The 23,215-nt window shown below is 52.7% G+C and overlaps 1 protein-coding gene across 1 annotated transcript in view; it reads right to left on the reverse strand.

Annotated features, from left to right (window-relative positions):
• LGR6 (leucine rich repeat containing G protein-coupled receptor 6) overlaps nt 1-23,215 on the reverse strand; it is a 216,083-nt gene that overhangs the window by 21,032 nt on the left and 171,836 nt on the right. The window contains exons 7-14 of the mRNA XM_054024751.1: nt 17,090-17,158; nt 13,389-13,460; nt 12,239-12,310; nt 11,016-11,084; nt 9,891-9,962; nt 7,535-7,600; nt 5,379-5,450; nt 1,502-1,573 (exon numbers count right to left, since the gene is read on the reverse strand). Of these exons, the coding sequence (XP_053880726.1) occupies nt 1,502-1,573; nt 5,379-5,450; nt 7,535-7,600; nt 9,891-9,962; nt 11,016-11,084; nt 12,239-12,310; nt 13,389-13,460; nt 17,090-17,158 (564 nt within the window). The remainder of the gene's footprint in view (nt 1-1,501; nt 1,574-5,378; nt 5,451-7,534; nt 7,601-9,890; nt 9,963-11,015; nt 11,085-12,238; nt 12,311-13,388; nt 13,461-17,089; nt 17,159-23,215) is intronic.

Genomic DNA, 23,215 nt, shown 5'->3' on the forward strand with positions numbered 1-23,215 from the left:
GGCTTCCTGGTTCAGCGCCAGCTTCCGGCTTGGCCAGGATGCGGGGCCTTGGGGGGTAGAGGAGGGGCAGGGCCACAGAGTGGGCGGGGCCTTGTTGCCTCCCACTATTAGGAAGACTCCATCGCTGCTGGCCATTGCTGTAAGCTCTACTTTGGTTTTCTACCTTGGTCTCGTAATCATGGTATTAGAATGCTTTGATCTGCTCCCCCGCTCCCATCATCCATCACTTTCCATTTTCTTGAGGTCTCATAAATTAGACGATTTTCTGGGTTTGGGTCTTGGAAGGCCAATTAGCGTGGCAAAGCACTATCTCTGGTATTTTCCACATGACATCAAAAGTAGGGTCCTACCCTTGATTGCAATCACGTACTCAGTTTGCTGACGCTCTGCCCATACATTAGCTTCGGCTATAGGGTGAAGTCTTTCGTTCATCCCCTGATCAGCTACAGCATGGACAGCCACAGCCCAAGCGTACTCATCCTGCCCTGTTAACGCGGCTCAGTCCTGACCAGGGTGAGACTTTGCCTCAGCTCTCTAGTGAAGGGGTCAGAGTGTGTCCCATTCAAACTCAGCCCTTGGCCCCCTGCTCAGACTGCTACCCAGCAATTCTGGGGACTGGGCGCCTGTCCGTTAGCAACAGAGACCAACGGATCTTTGCATGTAAGCTACTGAATGGTCATCAGACGATGATGACTTTTGGTCAATACCCATCCCCTGATACATTTAGACTGGTGAGCCATCACTAGTTTCACGGCAGGATCATGGCATGGAAGAAGGCCGACTACGAAGAGGAAGGCCCCAGATCCTCAAAGGTATTTAGGATTCTAACTCCCAACGAAAGCAACCTTTGAGGAGCGGGGTCTAAGTCCCGTGTTGATATAGCATCCACGCTGACCATTAGCAAAAGGTGTCTAGGGAAAATATGGACCCCATGGGAGGTAAATGGGCAGGGACCTTGAGGGTTTGCACCTATCTCTGCAGCATGGGGTGCAGGTCACTTGCTATGATCATCTGAGTATTTCACCAAATCCAATCCCTGCCATTGTAGGCCTTGGGCACTGGTGCACCTTGGTCACTCCTATTCTCTGCCTGTGGCACATAACAGTTGAGTCCCCTGAGGGCAGTAATACCTTGTTTTAATTCTGGTTGTGGAGCTTGGGATGGAGGTGGCTGGGTGGTGTTTAGTGGTCTGTGATTCACAGGAGGTCAGACTGGATGATCTGTGTCCCTTCCGGACTTAAACTCTGTGACTCTTTCTGGAGCTTCAAGATTTCACTTGAGAGGCACGTTCAGGTGCATGTGTTTTCATGAGCACCACAGCAACCATGCAGGGCCCACCAAGGCATCCTGTCTGCCAGTCTGTCTGTGTGGGCATTTATACCACACTCATCACTGGCGTGTGTGAGCATCTTTGCCCAGCCCGCTTTCTGCGAGGGAACCTGAGGTACCCACAACAGCACTTTCCTTGTCCCACTGCAGGAGTAATCTCGAAGCAACTTACAGCTTGGTGAGCGAGTGGAGGGTCGCAAAGGCCTCCGGATGAATCGACTGGATGTAATTCCAACTCAGGTCTCTGCAAGGCAAGTACATGGCGGTGAGAGGGGCTGAGGAGAATGGTGGGGTGCCTGTGAATGGGGAAGCTATCGAGATTGGTAGGCTAAGATGTGAAACCCAGCCACTACCCCTCCAAATCTCAATGTCCAAGCTCCCCTGGTTCTCACCACGCCCTGGGGAGACCCCTCCCTTACTGAGGAAGGCCAAATTCCCATCAGCCCAGACTGGATCCCCAGTAAAACTTCTTGAGTCCCCTCTGCTGGCATGTGCATTCTCCTTTTCCTCTCTCCGTGTCCCTTCTTCCTTCCCTCCATTCTCCCTCAGGCTGCTGGGACTCTGGGCGTTATCACTGAATGTCCTGGGCTCTCTCTCAGCAGAGAAGCCATCCGAAATCAAGCCAGATCCGTACCCCCTGGAGCTTTGGAATCCTTGGATTGGATGCCTTGGTGGGCCCAAGTTGGCTGACCCCTGAGGAAAGATTCTCCCCCCTCCCCACCTTGGGTTTCTTTCTGCAAGTTTGGGGACTTTTGCATTGAAATACTAAACTCCGAGGTCCTGGCAGCTCACGGCTTCCCCTTAGTGCCAAAGCAGCAGGCTACTGGCCCTGTACCTTCTACTCCCGGTACAGTGACACTACAGGGAGGGCCCCAGGAATGGGCAAGCAGGGCCGGAATCTGTAGGGATGGGGTGTGCAAGTGTGTGCGAAGTGCTGGTGTGCACGCATTAGCATGCATGGCGCGAATGGATGGGGTTAGTGGGCGGTTGTGTGTCCGTATGAGTTTGTGTGTGTGTAGTTAGTACACGCGGGATACAGTGTGTGAATGTGTGTGGTTAGTAGCTGTGGCATGTGTGGTGTACACTACAGCATCTGTGTGCAGTTGGTAGGTGTAGTAAGTAGTGTGTAAATGTGTGTGGTTAGTATGTGCGGGGTGTAGCGTCTGTGTGTTTGTGCAGTTAGTACAGGTGCTGCGTAGTGTGCATATGTCTATGTGTGATTAGCACGTGTGGTGTTTCTGTGGGGTTAATATGTGTGGTTAGTGTACATGATGTGTGTACGGAGGGCATCTGTGTATTTGTGGTGCACACATACATATATTAGTGTATGTGTTTTCTGCCCCGTGCTTCATTCACTTCCATTCACTATAACAGGACCGCTTGGAAATAGTGACCATAATATAACATTTAACATTCCTGTGGTGAGAAGAATACCTCAACAGCCCAACACTGTGGCATTTAATTTCAGAAAGGGGAACTATGCAAAAATGAGGAGTTTAGTTAAACAGAAATTAAAAGGTACAGTGACTAGAGTGAAATCCCTGCAAGCTGCATGGACACTTTTCAACGACATCGTAATAGAGGCCCAACTCAAATGTATACCCCAAATTAAAAAACATAGTAAAAGAACTAAAAAAGAGCCACTGTGGCTTAACAACAATGTAAAAGAAGCAGTGAGAGATAAAAAGGCATCTTTTAAAAAGTGGAAGTCAAATCTTAGTGAGGTAAATAGAAAGGAGCATAAACACTGCCAAATTAAGTGTAAAAATGTAATAAGAAAAGCCAAAGAGGAGTTTGAAGAATGGCTAGCCAAAAACTCAAAAGGTAATAACAAAATGTTTTTTAAGTACATCAGAAGCAGGAAGCCTACTAAACAACCAGTGGGGCCCCTGGACGATGGAGATACAAAAGGAGCGCTTAAAGATGATAAAGTCATTGCGGAGAAACTAAATGAATTCTTTGCTTCAGTGTTCATGGCTGAGGATGTTAGGGAGATTCTCAAACCTGAGCTGTCCTTCGTAGGTGACAAATCTGAGGAATTGTTACAGGTTGAAGGGTCATTAGAGGAGGTTTTGGAATTAATTCATAAACTTAACAGTAACAAGTCACCGGGACCAGATGGCATTCACCCAAGAGTTCTGAAAGAACTCAAATGTGAAATTGCGGAACTATTAACTAGGTTTTGTAACCTGTCCTTTAAATCAGATTCTGTACCCAATGACTGGAAGATAGCTAATGTAATGCCAATATTTAAAAAGGGGTCTAGAGGTGATCCCGGCAATTACAGACCGGTAAATCTAACATCAGTACTGGGCAAATTAGTTGAAACAATAGTAAAGAATAAAATTGTCAGACACATAGAAGAACATAACTTGTTGGGCAAAAGTCGACATGGTTTCTGTAAAGGGAAATCATGTCTTACTAATCTATTAGAGTTTTTTGAAGGGGTCAACAAACATGTGGACAAGGGGGATCCAGTGAACATAGTGTACTTAGATTTCCAGAAAGCCTTTGACAAGGTCCATCACCAAAGGCTCTTATGTAAATTAAGCTGTCATGGGATAAGAGGGAAGATCCTTTCATGGATTGAGAACTGGTTAAAAGACAGAGAACAAAGGGTAGGAATTAATGGTAAATTCTCAGAATGGAGAGGGGTAACTAGTGGTGTTCCCCAAGGGTCAGGCCGAGGACCAGTCCTATTCAACTTATTCATAACTGATCTGGAGAAAGGGGTAAACAGTGAGGTGGCAAAGTTTGCAGACGATACTAAACTGCTCAAGATAGTTAAGACCAAAGCAGACTGCGAAGAACTTCAAAAAGATCTCAAAAACTAAGTGATTGGGCAATAAAACGGCAAATACAATTTAATGTCGATAAATGTAAAGTAATGCACATTGGAAAAAATAACCACAACTATACATACAATATGATGGGGGCTAATTTAGCTACAACTAAACAGGAAAGAGATCTTGGAGTCATTGTGGATAGTTCTCTGAAGATGTCCACGCAGTGTGCAGCAGCAGTCAAAAAAGCAAACAGGATGTTAGGAAGCATTTAAAAAGGGATCGAGAATAAGACAGAGAATATCTTATTGCCCTTATATAAATCCATGGTACGCCCACATCCTGAATACTGTGTACAGATATGGTCTCCTCATCTCAAAAAAGATATACTGGCATTAGAAAAGGTTCAGAGAAGGGCAACTAAAATGATTAGGGGTTTGGAACAGGTCCCACATGAGGCGAGATTAAAGAGGCTAGGACTTTTCAGCTTGGAAAAGAGGAGACTAATGGGGGATATGATAGAGGTATATAAAATCATGAGTGGTGTGGAGAAAGTGAATAAGGAACAGTTATTTACTTGTTCCCATAATATAAGAACTAGGGGCCACCAAATGAAATTAATGGGCAGCAGTTTAAAACAAATAAAAGGAAGTTCTTCTCACACAGAGCACAGTCAACCTGTGGAACTCCTTGCCTGAGGAGGTTGTGAAGGCTAGGACTATAACAGAGTTTAAAAGAGAACTAGATAAATTCATGGAGTCCATTAATGGCTATTAGCCAGGATGGGTAAGGAATGATGTCCCTAGCCTCTGTTTGTCAGAGGGTGGAGATGGATGGCAGGAGAGAGATCACTTGATCATTACCTGTTAGGTTCACTCCCTCTGGGGCACCTGACATTGGCGACTGTTGGCAGACAGGATACTGGGCTGGATGGACCTTTGGTCTGACCCAGTATGGTCATTCTTATGCACTGCCATTATTGGCATGATCTGCACCCAGCCACTGCCAGAATCCATGAGTTCTCTGCCTGGAGCTGGGTTCACCAGCCCAAAGGGCTTTTATTCCATGTGCCCGTATAGCCTTGTGGTCCATTGCTTCCCCTGGGCGTGTGTTTGGGACCCAAGAGCCAAGCAGTGCAAGCAAAGCTTTCAGGTCTGGGACTGCGTGAGCACCCTGCACACACCTGGCAGTGAGCCCACAGTTCCCCTTCCCCACAACAAAGAGCCCCGCAGTTTTCAGTGCCGGCGAAGCCAAAGCTGTACTCACATGGAGCGCAGGGCCGCGAGCTGCCCAAAGGTGTCTGCTCTGATTTCATGGATCCTGTTGTGCTGGAGGCCTCTGAAAAGACAGAGAGGCTGGCATGAGAGAGAGGATCTCTCTGGGCCCCCTGGCAGCAGAAGAAAGCTTGTCAACCCTGCTCTTATTTCAAGGGGTGAGTGGGTCAGGACACAAAGCAACCCAAACCCAGCCCTCTCCCAAGCACCACGTTGGGTCTCAGACAGCGTTCCCTTTCACACACACCCTTCCCCCCCCAGCAAAAGAACCATCTGTCTGGGCTTGTCAAAGGCTCCTGCGTTCCCAGCCTTTCCGGGCCGCTGCTCCCATTCCATGCACCCTCCCACCATGGAGCTTGGGTGCTCCACAGCAGTGCAAAGCTTGGAGGCAGTGAGTCAGAACGCGCGCCCCGAATGGCTCTTCGCTATAGGGCTAGACAGTGACTGACGCTAGCATGAGAGTGAGTGTGTGTGCGCGCGCGCACACTCATGTGCAAGGAGCAGATGCAATCCAGCCCTTTACAAAAAGCCATGCAGAGGCATGCGCTCTGACCCACCATCTCCAAATCCCATGCTTTGCACCCTCTTTAAGTCTCAGCCATGTACCACGTGCAAGCCCTATCCCTGCATTCCCCTGAATGCAGCGACCATGCCCCTCTGGCAACCCAGGGCACAAGCCACCCAAGGGGGTGGGAAAGAATCATGGCCCTGGCTGGAGCCATGCTGCACTGGCTTATGGAACCATACACTCCCCATGCACTCCAGGAGGTGCGATCCTTCACGGAGCTCTTCTCTGCACTGCCCACAAGACCAGCTCATATTCGCAGCCCAGTCTGTCTCTAAGTCACACATTCAGAAAGGCCAGAGGAGCCATTCTGAGCATCTGCTCTGACCTGCTGCCTACCCTCACCCAGAGGTCCCTGCATCCAGCCCATAACTTGGGGTCGAGCTACAGCAGAGTTTCTAGACAGAGATACCCAATCTTGCTGTAAAGACTCCAGCTGATGAAGACTCCACCACGCCCCTAAGGGGAATCCGTGCTTCACAAGCAATGCCATCTGTCCTGCTGTGAGTGGGCGTCCTACCCTCTCTTCCTCTTGCCTACTGAAACACATTCAAGCATCTCATCTTCAGCTGTAATGCTTTGGAGGACTCACCTTCAGCCCTCATGTCTGCCTGCTCCCCTGCCAGGTCTCTGTGCTGTTCCCGAGCATCTCTTGGTTCAGGCTGTCTGCAGACTCAGGCAGACTCCATGACCAATTAAACTCAGTTTCTATTTTCAAGGTTTTCTCCCCGACCATAAAGGCTAGACACATATCATTTTAAATGAAAGGTCTGATTGTGGAGCACGGCTCTATGGCAAGTGGGTGAATTCCACAGCCAATTCTGCAGCTGTAGAATCGCAGGATACCTGGGCCCAAGGCAAATTCAATGGGTCCTATTAATGCCATCGGCTGGAATAGATCAGAGGATGCTCAGATGGGGAATTAAACTTTGTATGAAGTTAAAGCAGAGCTGAATGCAATCAAGCCCTTCTTTCTCATCCTGGGGCTGGGATCTCTCCAGAGAAGGCTCCTTGTGGGTTAAGTTCTTTGGGGCAGGGAGCATCTCCTTGTTTTATGTTTGTACAGCACCTAGCACAATGGGCCTTGGTCCATGGCTGGGGCCACTATTCCACATAATAGGGATAGCTCAGTGGTTTGAGCATTGGCCTGCTAAACCCAGGGTTGTGAGCTCAATCCTTGAGGGGGGGGGCACATAGGGATCTGGGGCAGAATCAGTACTTGGTCCTGCTAGTGAAGGCAGGGGGCTAGACTTGATGAGCTTTCAGGGTCCCTTCCAGCTCTATGAGGTAGGTATATCTCCATATATAATAACACTAATTCTCAGTGCACCCCAGATGGGGCTGGGCCCTTAGCATAGTCTCTCTTGCTTATTTCAGGGGATCTGGGTCCAGTGTTAGTAAACTGAACTTTTCACCCCCAACATGGATTTGAGTCCTGGCAAAACCCAGCTGAGTTTTTATCTCCTTGAATCTGGGTCTCCCACGCCTTGCTCAGTCCCTCGGGTCTCTTCCGAGCCAGGACTGCCTCAAGAGGGCCCCCTGTCCCCGAATCAAGCTTTGAAGGAGGGAATCTCTCGACTCACATTTCTTCCAGCCGCTGGCACCTGTGGAAACTGGGCAGCTCCTCGATTTCATTGTGCGAGAGCTCGCTGTGGGAAAGGAATGCCACAGACATGGCAGGAGATTAAAAGCAAAGCAGGCCATCCCGAGAGCATTCTTGGAAAGCAGATATTGCTAAGGAGGGGAGCGGACTGACCTCGGGCCGTGCAGCTGGGGAAAGCAGGAAACCCTGGCAAAGAGGCAGATCCGCTCAGCGCACACCTGACACTTGGCACTGATTTCCTCATTCATTTCCTTGCATTGTGCACAGCTTGCTCAATGGCTCACCTGCTCACCCAGCCCCAGCGCAGCTCCATCCGTCACATACGAGCCGCTTTTACCGCTGGGGATTGGCTTTTCTTGAGGGGCAGGGCTGCGTAGCTCTCCCCACCCAGCCCCCGCCCCAGAGGCAGCGGCAACATTTGGGGAGGCCTGCATGAAGCCTTGCCTTTGCATGGACAGAGCAGGGAATTGTGCATGTCAAGGCTCCCCTCCTGCACCTGGTGATGGATGAGCGCGGCAGATGCACTTTCAGAGGCCAGGAGACATGTTAGCTCACAGGGTAGTCAGGGTGGTGGTGATGGTGCCTGTTCTCAGGCACTGCACATGCACCAAGCTGCACCACCGGCCTGATCCTGATTTTTAACCCTTCTCTGGGAGGACGGCATGTTCAGTGTATCATTACAGCCAGTGCAGGATGTTCCTGCCTGTCAGCTGCATCTCCCCCATCCCAGGACGTTATTCAAAATGTGATTCCCCCCCCCAAGTCCTTGCCGGGCCATCTGTGCCCCACTCTCAGGGCCGGCTCCAGCTTTTTTGCCGCCCCAAGCGGCGAAGCGGAAAAAAAAAAAAAAAAAAAGATACAGCCGCAATTGGCGGCACTTCGGCGGCAGCTCTACCGCGCCGCTTCATTCTTCGGTGGCAATTCAGTGGCGGGTCCTTCGCTCCAAGAGGCACTAAGGGACCCGTCACTGAATTGCCGCCAAAGATCCGGACATGCCGCCTCTTTCCATTGGCCGCCCCCAAGCACCTGCTTTCTTCGCAGGTGCCTGGAGCCGGCCCTGCCCACACCGCACCAGTCAGCAAGCATTTGCCCTCAAACTCCCCCTCCCCCCGTACAACCGTTAGTCCTTATACTTTGTACTTCTATGGCACTGTCCAGCCCAGAATCTTAACACACTTTACAAACATTAACTATGCCTCCTGTGAGCTATTTTCCTCACTGTAGAGGTGGGGAAACTGAGGCATAGAGTGATGAAGTGACTTGCCCAAGGACGTACAGTCAGTGACCTGAAATTTGGATGGATAAATGAAAATTTTCACAAAGTCTCTGCTTTCGGTGGAAAATTTGGATCCTTTTTTTTCAAAAAAATCCCCAAATACCTGAAGACTGAACAATTTGGCCAAAACCTAATTTTTTTGATTCAGAATTGCTACCACGGTGCCTCCAGTTGCCTGATGCTCCCATTCCCCTCTACGATCTGTGTTCCCCTTCCAGACCAGGTCTCGCACAATTCACCATAGCCAGGGACTCCCAGGATACACCACAGCGGCTCAACAAGAAAGGAGACCAGGGTGCATCATGGGAAATGTAGTCTGACCAAAGAGACCGGCCCATAGAGGAGAACGGGAGCATAAGGCTTCAGCACTACAGTCCCCCGTGGCACCTCGGCAGCATTTCCAAATCAAATTTTCATTTTATTTTTGCCAAAAGGTTTTCCACTGAATATGTTCAGTTTTCAATTTTTTGCCAAAAAGTTGAAATTTTCCATGGGGGAAAAACCCCACTTTCCAGCCAGCTCTGGTGACGGTCACACATCGCATCAGAAAAGTCTTAGGGACTGATCCCCCTCTCACTGACACCAGTGTCACACCATTGCTGGGGTCACTCCTGATTTACACCAGGTAAGTGAGAAGGGAATCAGGCCCAGACCCCCTTAATCAGTGCTGCATTGTAGGCACACAGGGGGAGCCCTCGCTCCTCCAGGAGTTGTGCCTGGGAGGGCTCAGAGGCCTCGGTTTGTTTGGCGCAATGCCTTGTGCAAAGCGGGTAGGATTCCCCCCAGCCCTGCACTGGGTGTGCCATTGGCACCCGCGCAAAGCAGAGGCAAAACATGGCCATGCTGACTTGGAAGCACTTCGCACCCACTCCACTCCGTCCTGACACTGGGGCGAATAGCACACAAAGCCTCAGAGCAGAGAGACACAACCCCAGCATGTGTCTTATTAGCTAATGTCCCGGAGCCCAGAGCTGCCTCACTGGGCGCTGTGCTGGGATCAGACAAGCACACCAAAGAAGGGGGCAGTGAAATATGGTGGAGAAGTGTGTGGGTTACTCACAGGACTCGGAGGCTGGGCAGCTGCTGGCACATTCCTCTGGGAAGCAGATGGATCCCTGCTCGGGTCAAGGTCCTGGGGGCGTGAAGGAGACAGAAGGGGCTATTGAGAAGCTGGCATGCAGAGAGCCCAGCCCTCGCTGGGGGAGGACAGAGCAAACGAAAGAGCAAAGCACATGGTGAGAAATTAAAGGTGACTTGGTAACAGGGAGGAAGGACCCTGCACTGGGCTGGGGGAGGGGAGGGACGAGTTTAACACACCCAGGGGCTCACGGATTGCTTGGTTCTACACCTAACTTGCCAATGGGCTTCTCCTTGGAGACTGTGGAAGGGGAATGTGCTGGTCCCCCAGAGCACCCTCCGTCCAGGGATCAGGGCTGCGCAGCGAGGGAATCTGAGGCCCTGCAGAAATGGTGGGCGGTTCTGAGGTGTCAGTGGGGTCCCTGTTTGTGGAGCTCTCCGATCTCCCGTGAGTGTCCTGGAGAGAAGGGTCCTGGGACTGACGGGAGGTAGCTGGCCTTACAGAATGGGGGGTGAGGCCAGCCCAGGACAGAGCACTGCAGGGAAGGCTCATCCCTGGGAGTCCGGGCTCCTGACTGCCCTGGGTCAGGTTCTGGGAAGAGGAGGGCACTGGGGTTAAAGCTGAGCTGAACTGGAATTCAAGGCACGCCCAGGGGAAGGGTCAGTGAGTTTCAAAGACTGCAAATTTCACACCCTCTGGATTTCTTTGTCCCTGCCTTCCGGCTTGCCACACACCTATGGGCAGCACAGCCTCGCCCCCCCCCCCCCCACAGGGAATGATGTGGTAGCACTGGGACTGAATGGCTGGTGCTGGATAAAATTTCTGGAGGGCCATGTGGGTAGCTGGCTTTACAGACCAAGTGGGGAGGAGGTGGTGAGCCAGAGAACACAGTGGCAAAGAGATACATGGTGGGCAAGGGTGGGGGACTCCAGGAGGAGCTACTGGCAGCAGCTGCAGTGAGGAGCCTAGATGATAGGCAGTGGAGTCTTCCATGGTGTTTAAGACCCTGCACTGCATAGCTTGGTAAACGCTGTCTCCTCCGAGTCCATGCCCAAGCCTGGAAGGAAATACCATGAGGAACGTGGAAGAAGGAGACTTGCCACTCACAGAATTTCTAGGCTGGTGGTTCCTTTAAGATCTGGGAATTCTCTGATGTCTGTCGCTCCGTTCAGTGACCTGCAGAGAAGGACGGACAAGCTCGGGGGGGCGTATGGAAGACGGGCAGAGCAAACTGGAAGGAGTGAGGGCAGGTGCTGGAGCGTCAAATCCCCTCTTCTCCAAAAGCTTTGGCAGCTGACTGGTGGTGGCCCAAGCCTAGCTAGGAAGGTGGGAAGCACCCCCACTCCTGAAGATACCTCTTCCAGGAGAGTGTCACCGCTGACTGGGGCATGAAGCAGGGCACAGATGCATTGAACCAGGGACTCAGACGTTTACTCCCCAGGAAACTTGGCAGGGTCAGAATCCCCTCCTCCAAACCCTGACATTCTTGGCAAATTGCTTCAAACAACAACAAAATGATGCTAGAGGATCTCCTCCAAGCTCCCCGGTGCCTTTATCCCAGGGAGCTAAAGAACGCTGCGTGGTTCTCGTTAGAAGTTATTTTATTAGCTGGAGCATATAACTATGCACCCAATGGCTTTATGAGGCTTGTAAAGTGAGCGCATTTGAGGTTACCTCTGCCACGGGCTCATCTGCTGTGCACCAATGGAGGATTGGCTGCAAAACACTCCATGTGGGGGCCAGGCTGGTCAAGAAGATGCACTACACAATGGTAAGTGGTGCCAGAGGAGATGCAAGCGAATGCCTATTAGGGGAAAGCGGCTGTTTCCAGCTGTGACACACTGCTATGGCAACACGTTACTCGGTGTCTGATCTGTGAGCCGCTGTCCCCTTGACACCTCTGCCTGGCAGCATGGTATTGCCAGGGCCGGGCAGTGCTGCACAGTGGTGTGAGACTTGGCACATGGAGAATGCAGCAAGTTAAGGAGTGTCTGAGGTTCAAGTGGGGCCGTGGTGGGAGGCACACCGATATTTGGTGAGTGGGATGGTTCTCCAGAGAGGTGCAGGGACACTGGAGAGGCCTGGGGCTAGCAGCCAGCCCCTGCCCCGCTTGCAGTGAGAAAGGAGGTTGCTCTGAATGATCGTGGACACCTGGATCATTAACATGGGCCATGCAAAGCTCTGCCAAGATCCCCTGGTGAAGGTACTTCCAGACACAAGGGCTTGGAAGGCAAAGGGGGAAGGGGGATGGAAGATGCCCAGTCTGCTGGCCCTAGAGGCTTGGACTGCCAGTTGTGTTACCTCTTTAAGGACCCGAGGGATGAACTTACAGAGTGTGCAGCTTTGGCAAGAACTGGAAAGCGGATTGTCCGACAAACTGGATGGGATTGTCATAAAAATGGCTGCAAAGGAGACAAATACCCAGCTTAGTTACCCTGTGCGGACTGAAGGAGATGCTAGTGTTAGTCCAAAGCAGCGGAAGCAACTAGAAATGAGCAGTGCAAGAGATTCCGGCAACCTCGTGGTGAGCCCACCTGCTCCAGATCATTCCTGCCTATGCTACGGGCTCCAATCCAGGCTGAGCACTGAAGGGAGGGGCCTGTAATCCTGCTGCACGTGGAGAAGCGCTCCGCAGGACTGGCTTTGCCTGCTGGACTGCAGGTGCCTCTGTGAAGTCCCATTACTGCTCCGAAGCCATGACTAGAAGGCGCATGGTGCAATGGCTCTGCTCCCGTTAAGCCAAACTGCTGCACATGCCGCGTGGAATGGGGCTGAGGGTCGCTTTGCTTGGCTCTGATTTTATTTTCCCATCCCTCTGAGTGGATTCCCCCATGCGACGGACAGCACCAGCCCATCAGAGCTTCCACCAATTCATTGCCAAACGTGTGGTGGGGGAAGCAAAGGGAGGAAGTGCCTGGAAAACCTGCATGGTGGGATGGGAGTGGTGCCAGCAACCCTCTGCATCCTACCCACGGGCCTTCAAACCCTCTGGATCTGGGGAGGTGATCTTGGCCTGCAAAACTGGCTTGGTTCAGCTCTCCCTAGCCGCAGCCCAAGCTCACAGCTACAGCTATCACAAACAAGTTCCAAGCAAGGGCTCTAAGCATCACCATGGGCTAACATCTGGGCAGGTGTGGAGAAACCCCTCCCTCGCTGTGTATTACACACAGCAATACCACTGCCGTACAAATGATCCGTTCATCTCTTCGCCTCTGTAAGGGCTTCATGTGAGACTGGAGCAGTCAGAGCTGGGGTTGGGGGGACACATGGGAAAAGGAGGGGGTTAGAGGACAGGAGGGGAAGAACTAAGAGGCAAACCTTCTTTCTTAGGGTCCTTCTTTCATCCCATCCCCCCCTCCTCGGCACATGCATGTCGGATGACGACCCTGGGAAATGATGGACACAGCCTCCAGCCAGTGAAAAGAAGCTCTGAGATCCCCATACACAATGAAATAGGAAAGCCCGGTTCACATTGCTTACATGGTTTGGAGTAAAGGATTCCCAACAAATGCCTTCTCTGGAATAGCCTTGATGTTGTTGTTATGGAAACCCCTGTTGGAAGAGAAAGGCCAGGATGTGACTGGGTCAGAAGATGGGAAAGGAAACCCCCTTAAAAGGGGCAGAGGATTTGAAACACAGAGGGGATGCACAGAGTTATAGATTCCAAGGCCAGAAGGGACCATTGCGATCATCTCATCTGTCCTCCTGTAGGACACGGGTCAGAGCACATCTCTACTATGATCCCTAGAGCAGAGCTTTTAGAAAAACATCCTGTCTTGATTGAAAAATGGCCACTGATGGAGAATCCACCACGACCCTTAGGATGGGATCAGAGCCTTAGGCGTGGTCTATACCGAAAATTAGATTGACCTCACTGTGTTGCTCAGGGCTGTGCAAAATTTGGCCCCGAGTGCTGTAGTTCGGTTGTCTAGACGTGGCTAGCTGATGGAAGAATTCTTCTGTCAACCGAGCTACCCCCTCTTGGGGAAGGGGATTAACTATATCAAGGGGAAAGCCCTGCTGTTAACGTCAGGTGCTGCAGTGGCCCAGCTGTCGTGCAGACTCACCCGTAGACTCTGTCTCAGCCATAATGCCCCTCAAACTAATGTAGAAGGAGCCTCATTGACAGCCCTGCTACATCAGACCTAGGGCCTGCTTCTGCTTGCCTTGCTCATGTTGAGTAGCATGGCACGCCATGAATAGCTCCACTGAAATCTGCGGGATTACTCCTGGATCGAATGTCCGATTCTGGGAGCACAATGAAAGGAATGGGCCCATTTTATGCCACTTTATGTAGCCAAGGATTTTAGGTTGTTTTAAAGTCTCACCATTACGTCTGTCCAACTTTTAACTCTGTTTGCAGCCTGTTCGTGGTACGGCTGGCTTGATGCAGGGCTGGCCGTAGCACTTCCTGGCCACCGTTTGCCTCCCACCTTGTCACAGATTGGGTAAAGCCCAGGAGTGACCCCTCTGATCCTCCACTCTGCCCCCAGCCTAACTCAAGCCAGAGACGCTCACCCAGGGAGTCCTGCGCTGAGCCCAGCGTTGTGTGGCTGAGCTATAGGAGATAGCTGAGAATGAACCAGCCAACCTCTGAGCAATGGCCAAGCCAGCACGTCCCCTGGGAACCCGTTTCAACGGTTAATTCCCCCTTGCTGTTAACTAGGTGCCTCTTGTTTCCACTCTGATTTCAGCTTCCAGCTGTTGGCTCTAGATCTGCCTTTGGTTCTACTATGAGAGATCTTCCTCCTACCCAGGGAATTCTTCTTCCTCCGGCTGACCAAAACAAATTCTGTCTCCCACCCAACCCTTCCTCAAAATCCTAACGGGGCTGCCTCTTGTCCCCATGCCCCCCCTCTACATCACCACGAATGAGCGGCACGGCCTCAGTGATGATAAATAAACAGGGAACCAGGGCTCGCTGCAAAATGGGCTCGTCCCTGTCTCAGGGCCCCTCCCTGGCACTTGCACGGACAATAGTTCTGCCCCCTCGTGGAGCCACTGACTAGCTGAGCTGGTGACCCTGCCAGCAGGCTGGGCGAGCACAAACACTCCCCTTGCTCTGCCGGACAGTGATGTGGCCACCATGGCCTCCCTGAAGCCACTTGGTGAGCAGCCTCTCTCGCTGGCCCTCCCACACATATGTGCAGATGGCGACTCTGGGCATGGGTGTGACCGGTGCGGCCGAGAGGAGGCTGGCATAGCACAGGGGCACTAGGCTGTCGCAGCGGGAGACTAAGAACTGAGCGGGCGATATAGAGCAGGAGTAGGTGTGTAGGGTTACCATACGTCCGGATTTTCCCGGACATGTCCGGCTTTTGGGGGCTCAAATCCCCGTCCGGGGGGAAATCCCCAAAAGCCGGGCATGTCCGGGAAAATCGGGAGGGCTGGGTGGTGCTCGGCCGGGGCCGGCGGTGCGGGGCCGGGGGCATGGTGCCGGGCCGGGGTCCGGGCTGGGAGCCGGGTCGGCCGGGCCGGCGGGGAGCCGGGTCGGCCGGGCCGGCGGGGAGCCGGGCCGGCGGGGAGCCGGGTCGGCCGGGCCCGCGGGGAGCCGGGCCGGCGGGGAGCCGGGTCGGCCGGGCCCGCGGGGGGCCGGGCCGGCGGGGAGCCGGGCCGGCCGGGCCGGCGGGGAGCCGGGCCGGCGGGGAGCCGGGTCGGCCGGGCCCGCGGGGAGCCGGGCCGGCGGGGAGCCGGGTCGGCCGGGCCCGCGGGGAGCTGGGCCGGCGGGGAGCCGGGTCGGCCGGGCCCGCGGGGAGCCGGGTCGGCCGGGCCCGCGGGGAGCCGGGCCGCCGGGGAGCCGGGGTCCGGCAGTGCTGGGCGGGCCGGGGGTGGTGGGCCGGGGCCGACACCCCAGGGCCCGAGCCGACCCAGGCTGGAGCCGCCGGGGGGGCTAGCCTGGGCTGCGCCTCCTCCCCCCCACACCCTCCTTACCTGCTTCAGGCTTCCCGCGAATCAAATGTTCGCGGGAAGCAGGGGAGGGGGCGGAGACTTTGGGGAGGGGGCGGGGTTGGGGAGGGGGTATGGGCGGGGCTGGGGGCGGGGGCGGGGGCCGTGGAGTGTCCTCCATTTGGAGGTACAGAATATGGTAACCCTATAGGTGTGGCAGGAGAGTGCGGGCGAGGTGGGGATGGAAAATGCTTGGGGTAAGAGGGAGGAAAAGGAGACAATAGCACAGATCACATTGATGGGAGGAACAGGCCACCGCACCCTGCCACGGCTCTCGGCAGCCAAAGGTCACTCCCAGGCCTGGTGCCGAGAGAGACAGACACAAGCACATGGTAGGCTGCACAGGCGACGTGTGTGTCCAAACAGCACAGGAATTGTATGTTAATCGGGGACGGGCCATATGGATCCTTCCCCCAGCCCTGCCAGTTAGAGGGGAGCCAGCCATGTGTGGTGCGGACACCCAGAGTTCTGTGGGTGCTAGAGGAGGCTGTAGGTGCTGCTGGGGCTGAGAATAGCAGCTACCGCAGGGGGTTACCTTATAAGTGCCAGGCTAACTCCACGGGTACGCTGCCTCTATGGGCCCGATCCTGGGCGTGGACGTCAGTGAGAGGTGGGGCTCTAAACAAGTCTAGGTGGGTGAGATGCGCTGTGGGGGAGGGACTAAGGGGTCAGTCACAACAGCTTAGGATCTGATCCAAACCTTACTGATGTCAACGGAGCATCTCCCATTGACAGGAGGTCCTGTAAGGGATGATCTGGTGGTCCCTTTTGACCCTAAACTCTATGGCTGTAATGGGCTTTGGCTCAGGTCCTTAGCCAGGCCTACAAGGAGGCCAAGGCCAGTCAGCGCTGGAGAGCTGTGAGGCCGGGGGGAGTGCGCAACCTTGCCTCCCGGCTCCATGTGGGCGCTCCCTGGTGGTCTCCTCCCTTCTCCTCCCCCGCCCCCTGCGTTCTGCCAGAGGCCACATCTGTTAAAACCCATCACCGTTGGCCTGCTGGTGTCACGACTGTAGAAAGCTCTTTCCATGCTAATGAGGCCCCGCGAGGCATGTATTGCCACGGTGGGGAGGAATGTGCTATTTTAATGGGGATCGCAGAGAGGGTAGGGAGGAGTTTGGAGGAAGCGCACGAAGGCTTGGCGTGGCTGCTCTCCCCAGCTCAGGCCGGGCGCGGCCCTTTATTGGTTACTATCTTGTCGTGAATTCAATTGGAATGCAATAAATAAGAAGTCTCACAGCTCCTGCAGCCGGCCTAGCGTCCTGATGGCTACTGGGAATTCCAACAGCTTGTTATAGTTCAGGTCCCTGAAAGAAGAGAGGAAAAGCAGTCATTAAGGCCGCTGTAGGAGCTCAGCGGAGCATGTCCGTGCTCTGAAGGGATGGAAACTTGGTTATTAAGCATCGGAGATGGGTTTTTCCAGCTGTGCCGATCCAGCCACCAACGTCTGGAAACAACACACATTCCTGCCGCAGGAATATTCCCAGCTAGGGGCATTGTCAGGCATGGGCCAGGCCAGGCTCTGGCCGCCTAGAAGATGTGACTGTCTGGAATCCTCCCCCTCCTCCCCCTCCTGCCCCCCAACAGTCCTCAGCGTTGGTTTGAGTTGGGCTGATTCACTATCTTCACTGTGCCCGATCCCCCCGCCCCCTCCTGGAGTCTCACTCTCACATGCTATTGTAGTTATAGACATTTGCTGCCCTCCGGGGCCACATCTGGGCATGTTTACAAAAACAAGATACAAACAGCAGCTGCCGTTCCACCTCTCTGATCCCCATCTCCCAGCCACCAAATGTGGCGTGCAAGAAGGGGGAGGGGATTCCAGATCAGGGGGCCATCCAGCGGGAATGCTCTGCTGCTCGCCCCCAGGGTGCTCAGCACGGCTAGCCATAGCCACTGCAATGCAGCAGGCTCTGAGAAAGCCTCAGCATTAACTCCTGATGCTCATGCTTTTGGGACGGGGATTGGACATCCTGGGCTGAATGTGGAGATGATGCGCAAGGTTGCGGGGCGGTTAGATGCCTGGAGAGCTACTGACATTTGGTGTGCACAGGAGGGGGAGTTAGTGTAACTGGCTCGCAGAGGCGCTAGATGGAACTTACAACAGGGGGTTGGTTTCATTTCGCTTGCACCGTCCCACATCCTCCGGTTAGCTGCTCGTCTCGCTACACTCTTCCGACCCTCTCATCATGTGAGATGCCCCCTCTTACCCTCCCTGGGCGTCTGAGCGGCAGTTTGAGTGGTGATGCGGGAGTGGGAGATGCAGGTTAAATGGTGGCCGGTGGTTGAGACTCTAATGGGGTCTGAACTGGTGTTGCACATGGGGGGGGTGGGGGGGGAAGGGAGGAGTAAGGTATAGTCACACCAGCGTAGCAGCTGATCCAACTCTACTGACATCAGTGGAGAGTCTCCCATTGACTTCAGTGGGCTTTGGCTCTGTCATAACTATAAAGGGAAGGGTGTAACAGCTGTCCTGTGTACAGTACTATAAAATCCCTCCTGGCCAGAGACTCCAAAATCCTTTTCCCTGTAAAGTGTTAAGAAGCTCAGGTAACCTGGCTGGCATCTGACCCAAAGGACCAATAAGGGGACAAGATACTTTCAAATCTTGGGGGGGGGGGAAGGCTTTTGTTTGTGCTCTTTGTTTGGGAAGTTTGTTCACTCTTGGGACTGAGAGGGACCAGACATCAATCCAGGTTCTCCCCATCTTTCTAAACAGGTCTCTCATATTTCAAACTTGTAAGTAAAAAGCCAGGCAAGGCGTCTTAGTTTTACTTTGTTTTCTCAACTTGTAAATGTACCTTTTACTAGAGTGTTTATCTTTGTTTGCTATACTTTGAACCTGAGGCTAGAGGGAGGTCCTCTGAGCTCTTTAAGTTTGATTACCCTGTAAAGTTATTTTCCATACTGATTTTACAGAGATGATTTTTACCTTTTTCTTTAATTAAAAGCCTTCTTTTTAAGAACCTGATTGATTTTTCCTTGTTTTTAGATCCAAGGGGGTTGGATCTGTATTCACCAGGAGTTGGTGAAAGGAAGGAGGGGGGATGGTTAATTTCTCCTTGTTTTAAGATCCAAGGGGTTTGAATCTTGATCCACCAGGAGTTGGTGGGAGGAAGGAGGGGAATAGTTAATTTATCCTTGTTTTAAGATCCCAGGGGGTTTGGATCTGTATTCACCAGGGAATTGGTGAAAGGTTTCCCAAGGCTACCCAGGGAAGGGAATTAGTTTTTGGGAATGGTGGCAGCGGACCAGATCTAAGCTGGTAGTTAAGCTTAGAAGTTTTCATCCAGGCCCCCACATTTGTACCCTAAAGTTCAAAGTGGGGATACAGCCTTGACAGGCTCACTTAGACTCGTGTCCATTTCATACATCTTCTGGGGACCCCTCTGCCAGTCCGTGTCCCACAATGGGAAGAGAGTAGGGGTTGGGGGTGGCTAGCAAAGGTGCTGAAGACAGGAGTGGATTCTGCCCCTGGAGAGGGGAGTCTGTCCTAGCATTTCAGCTCTGGCAATGGGGCTTTAATGCAGCTGATACTCTCCGTGGAGAAGCAGTTCCGTCTTGAGCTGGTACAATCCAGTCCTACTGATCCCTTACAGGCCAGGGCACCAAGAGAGTAGAGACTGTAGCACTGAGCATTGCAAGGCATGCATAGCACGTGACTCCTTTCTACTGGCAGGTAACTCCCTGGATTTTAAGAGGTGAATCCCTTCGAACATTAGAGTAATTACTGGCTCCTGCAGATTACTGTGTAATTACACGTAATCATCCCCAAAGTAATTCCATCAAACCTGGATTGTGGGTTACAAGACAGAAAGAACCATGAATTTACAGCAATGAGATGTTATTTGCTGCCTAATTACCTGTTAACTCCCACCCCCTGGGTCCCCACCTGGTAATTACCCTCTAATTCTCTTCTGGTCCCCACCCCATGGTAATTACCCTGTAATTCTCCCCTGGCCCCGCCCCTACATGGTAACTACACTATAACTCCCCCTGGCCCTGCCCCTACATGGTAATTACCCTGTAACTCCCCTGGCCCCGCCCCTACATGGTAATTACCCTGTAACTCCCCCTGGCCCTGCCCCTACATGGTAATTACCCTGTAACTCTCCTCTGGCCCCTGCCTCTACATGGTAATTACCCTGTAACTCCCCCCTAGCCCCGCCCCTACATGGTAATTACCCTGTAACTCTCCCCTGGCCCCGCCCCTACATGGTAATTGCCCTGTAATTCTCCCCTGCCCCCGCCCCAACATGGTAATTCCCTTTCCCAGTCTAGGATCTCAGGTCAGCTTGTACTTGTGGCAGTGATATTGCTGCCAAGCCTGACTCAGTGACATGGAAAAGAAAAGAATTAAAATAGCCTAAAAATTCCCTAATCCTTGGCAGCCTCACCCCTTCCTATAGGACACACAGCTGTCCTGCTGCCTGAGACAATCAAGGGTCCATTGTTGGGCTCATGCTCTCTACTGTCTTGCCCAGGGCCAGCTCCAGCTTTTTTGCTGCCCCAAGTGGCGAAGAGGAAAAAAAGAAAAAAGCTGCAATTGGCAGCACTTCGGCGGCTGCTCTACCACCGCCGCTTCATTCTTCGGTGGCAATTCGGCAGCCGGTCCTTCCCTCCGAGAGGGACTGAGGGACCCGCTGCCGAATTGCTGCCGAAGACCCAGACGTGCCGCCCCTTTCCATTGGCTGCCCCAAGCACCTGCTTCCTTCGCTGGTGCCTGGAGCCGGCCCTGGTCTTGCCACTTACAAGTCTCTCCTGAGCTGCATGGTTTGGGATCCCACTGGACTCACTGAGCGCTACCTATACAAACCAAGGGGAGGATACACATGACAATGCTATCCCTAAGTCTGAACCACCCCAGGTCAGTTAAGAGAGCTCCCTTGTCAATCAAGGATGGGTTGGTTTGATCCATTAAAGCCATGCATTGAGCTCCAGGGTCAGTACATGTAATGGGTCAGTTTCTCCATCAAGTCTGCTCCGGGTACCGTGTTCAGGACTAAGTGGGCTGACTCTGTTGCTCGTACTGCTTGTTATTGGGGGCGGGGAAAGATTTACCTCTTATCCGACCTATGGTACTTCGCTGGACTCTATCACCAGAGTATCTGAGCACCTCACAGTCATTAATATATTTACCCTCACACAACCCTGTGCAGCAGGGCTATTGTCACCATTACACATATAGGGAAATTGAGGCACATAGCAGTCAAGGTCACATAGGAAGTCTATGGCACAGCAGGGATTGGAATCCAAGTCTCCGAAATTCTATGCTAGTGCTCTAGTCAGTGGACAAGCCTACCTCTCTCACTTAAAAAGTTTCAGTCAACTAATAAGGGAGCTGTGACAATACCATGTGGCTTATGTGGCCAATCACATATCATGGAAAACAAATAGGGAGGGATTCCCCACTGGGCAACAGACAGCACAAGGCCAAGCCATCGCTTCAGTCCTGCTCCAGCCTTCGCAGGTCCTAAGTGGTGGCTAAGCCCCTGCACAGGGGTGAGTTTCACCCCAATGACCAGCTGGTATGTTTGTGAGCAGTTAACAGGAGGAAAATGCTTCCCAGCAGAAACTAGGCTTGGCTCCCAGATGAGTCACTAGCAGAAAAAAAGCAGAAAAAAAGCGCCTCAATTCGCAGCCAATATTATTTGCAAGGAATAATTCAACAAGCTCTAATATTTGCTCCCTCTCTTGCTCTGAAATTGTATTTCCTTTCCAATTTATTCCCCTGTCAGGCAATCTATTACACAGGCTCCCTTCTCTTTCATCAGCAGACTAAACATTTTGTTTGCACGTCAATGTGTCTGCAAGTATGTACAGGAATAGTTCCTCCTGAATAAATACACCCTTTCTTCCTAGCACTGCGGGCATCTCCGGATTCCCCTGTCAATACTTGGCAGATACAGGGTTTATTGTATTCAGCAGACACCTCTGGATAGACGAACCACCCCTGAACTCTGCCATGTATTGTGCTGGCTGGGAAGCTGAAGCAGACCCAGGTGCAGTCATGCTGTTCTGGTCTGACTAGAGGTAACCCTGGGCTGTCTGGGAGAGACGCTGGACTTTTCGAAAGGATCCTGATATCTTTTGCCCCAGTGTTTCCTAAGAGCCTCCGTCCTGGAAGAAGAAACCAATTGCATCTGCCTGCACCTCCGCTATGTGGTGTTAGAGGTGTATACGCCCCCCTTGCCCCTCTGGCTGGTCCATCTCCGGGGTGCACCCCACTCTGGAAAAAGCTGATCTATACTGAGTTTCCATCTCACTCAATTCAGTGAGGCCAATAAGCAGAGTTATTTTCACTTCCATGATTCTCCCGCCCCCCATGTGGGGCCAGTTCCCCAAGTCCTTACTCAGGTGTGGCTCATGCCTTACTCATGCAAGCCCGCCTGTAACCGTTGAGAAAAATCTCTAGACTTGACTTTCAGTGAGAAGGTCCCTGGCATGGGAAACCCTGCCTCTGCTCCCGTAGAGGGCAAATCAGCACCTCCCCCCATTGCTGGGAGTGCTGATGGGTAAGGCTATGATTTAATCACGGGTATTTTTAGTAAAAGTCATGGACAAGTCATGGGCAAGAAAAAAAAATCACGGCCCGTGGCCTGTCCATGACTTATACCATAAATACCCCTTGAATCTTGGTTGGGGGAGCTCTGGCGGCACCAGCAGCTGGGGACGGGCAGCCAGAGCAGTGACCGGTGCAGCTGGCCCCGGGGATGGGGCTGCTCCAGCAGCGGCCAGTGTGGCTGTCCCCAGGGCCACCTGAGCAGCTGCTTGGGCAGTCTGGGGTCAGCCACACTGGCCACTGCAGGAGTCACGGAGGTCGCAGGATGTCATGGAATCCAAGACTTCCACGACCCCTGTGACCAACATGAAGCCCTACTGATGGGACACCGATGACCTACAACAAAGGCATTAATCATATTGTCAAGAGTGTTGGCCAAAGAGGACAGGTACTTCCCAGATTCCTCAGCTCGGGAGCTGAAGCAGTGATGAACCGCGTGGGAGGGAGAAAATGCTGAATATTCAGCGACACTAATTCTGCAGAGACACGGCAGGAGGTCTGTCTCCATACAGATGAGCCCAGCATCTGGGGTCAACTCCGTCCTAGGTGTAACGCCACTGCTTTTGTTCTGTGGATGAATTTGGGCCATCCTGTATAACCTGTCTTGGTTTTCCTGTGGGTGACAGAACTTTAATTCTTCTCCTGGTTTGTCTTTTGGAAAAGATGGACTGGGCGCAGATATGGGGAAAGCCTGACCCTAGGGGAAGTCAGTAGGAGTTTCAGCATTGACTTCAGTGGGGACACGGCATCACACACAGCGTCTCTAGACTTGAAGAGGCCCTTTTTGTGGAGCCAGGATTGG

The sequence above is a fragment of the Malaclemys terrapin genome, chromosome 4 (genome assembly GCF_027887155.1).
Source record: "Malaclemys terrapin pileata isolate rMalTer1 chromosome 4, rMalTer1.hap1, whole genome shotgun sequence".
In the NCBI taxonomy this organism is placed as follows: domain Eukaryota; kingdom Metazoa; phylum Chordata; order Testudines; family Emydidae; genus Malaclemys; species Malaclemys terrapin.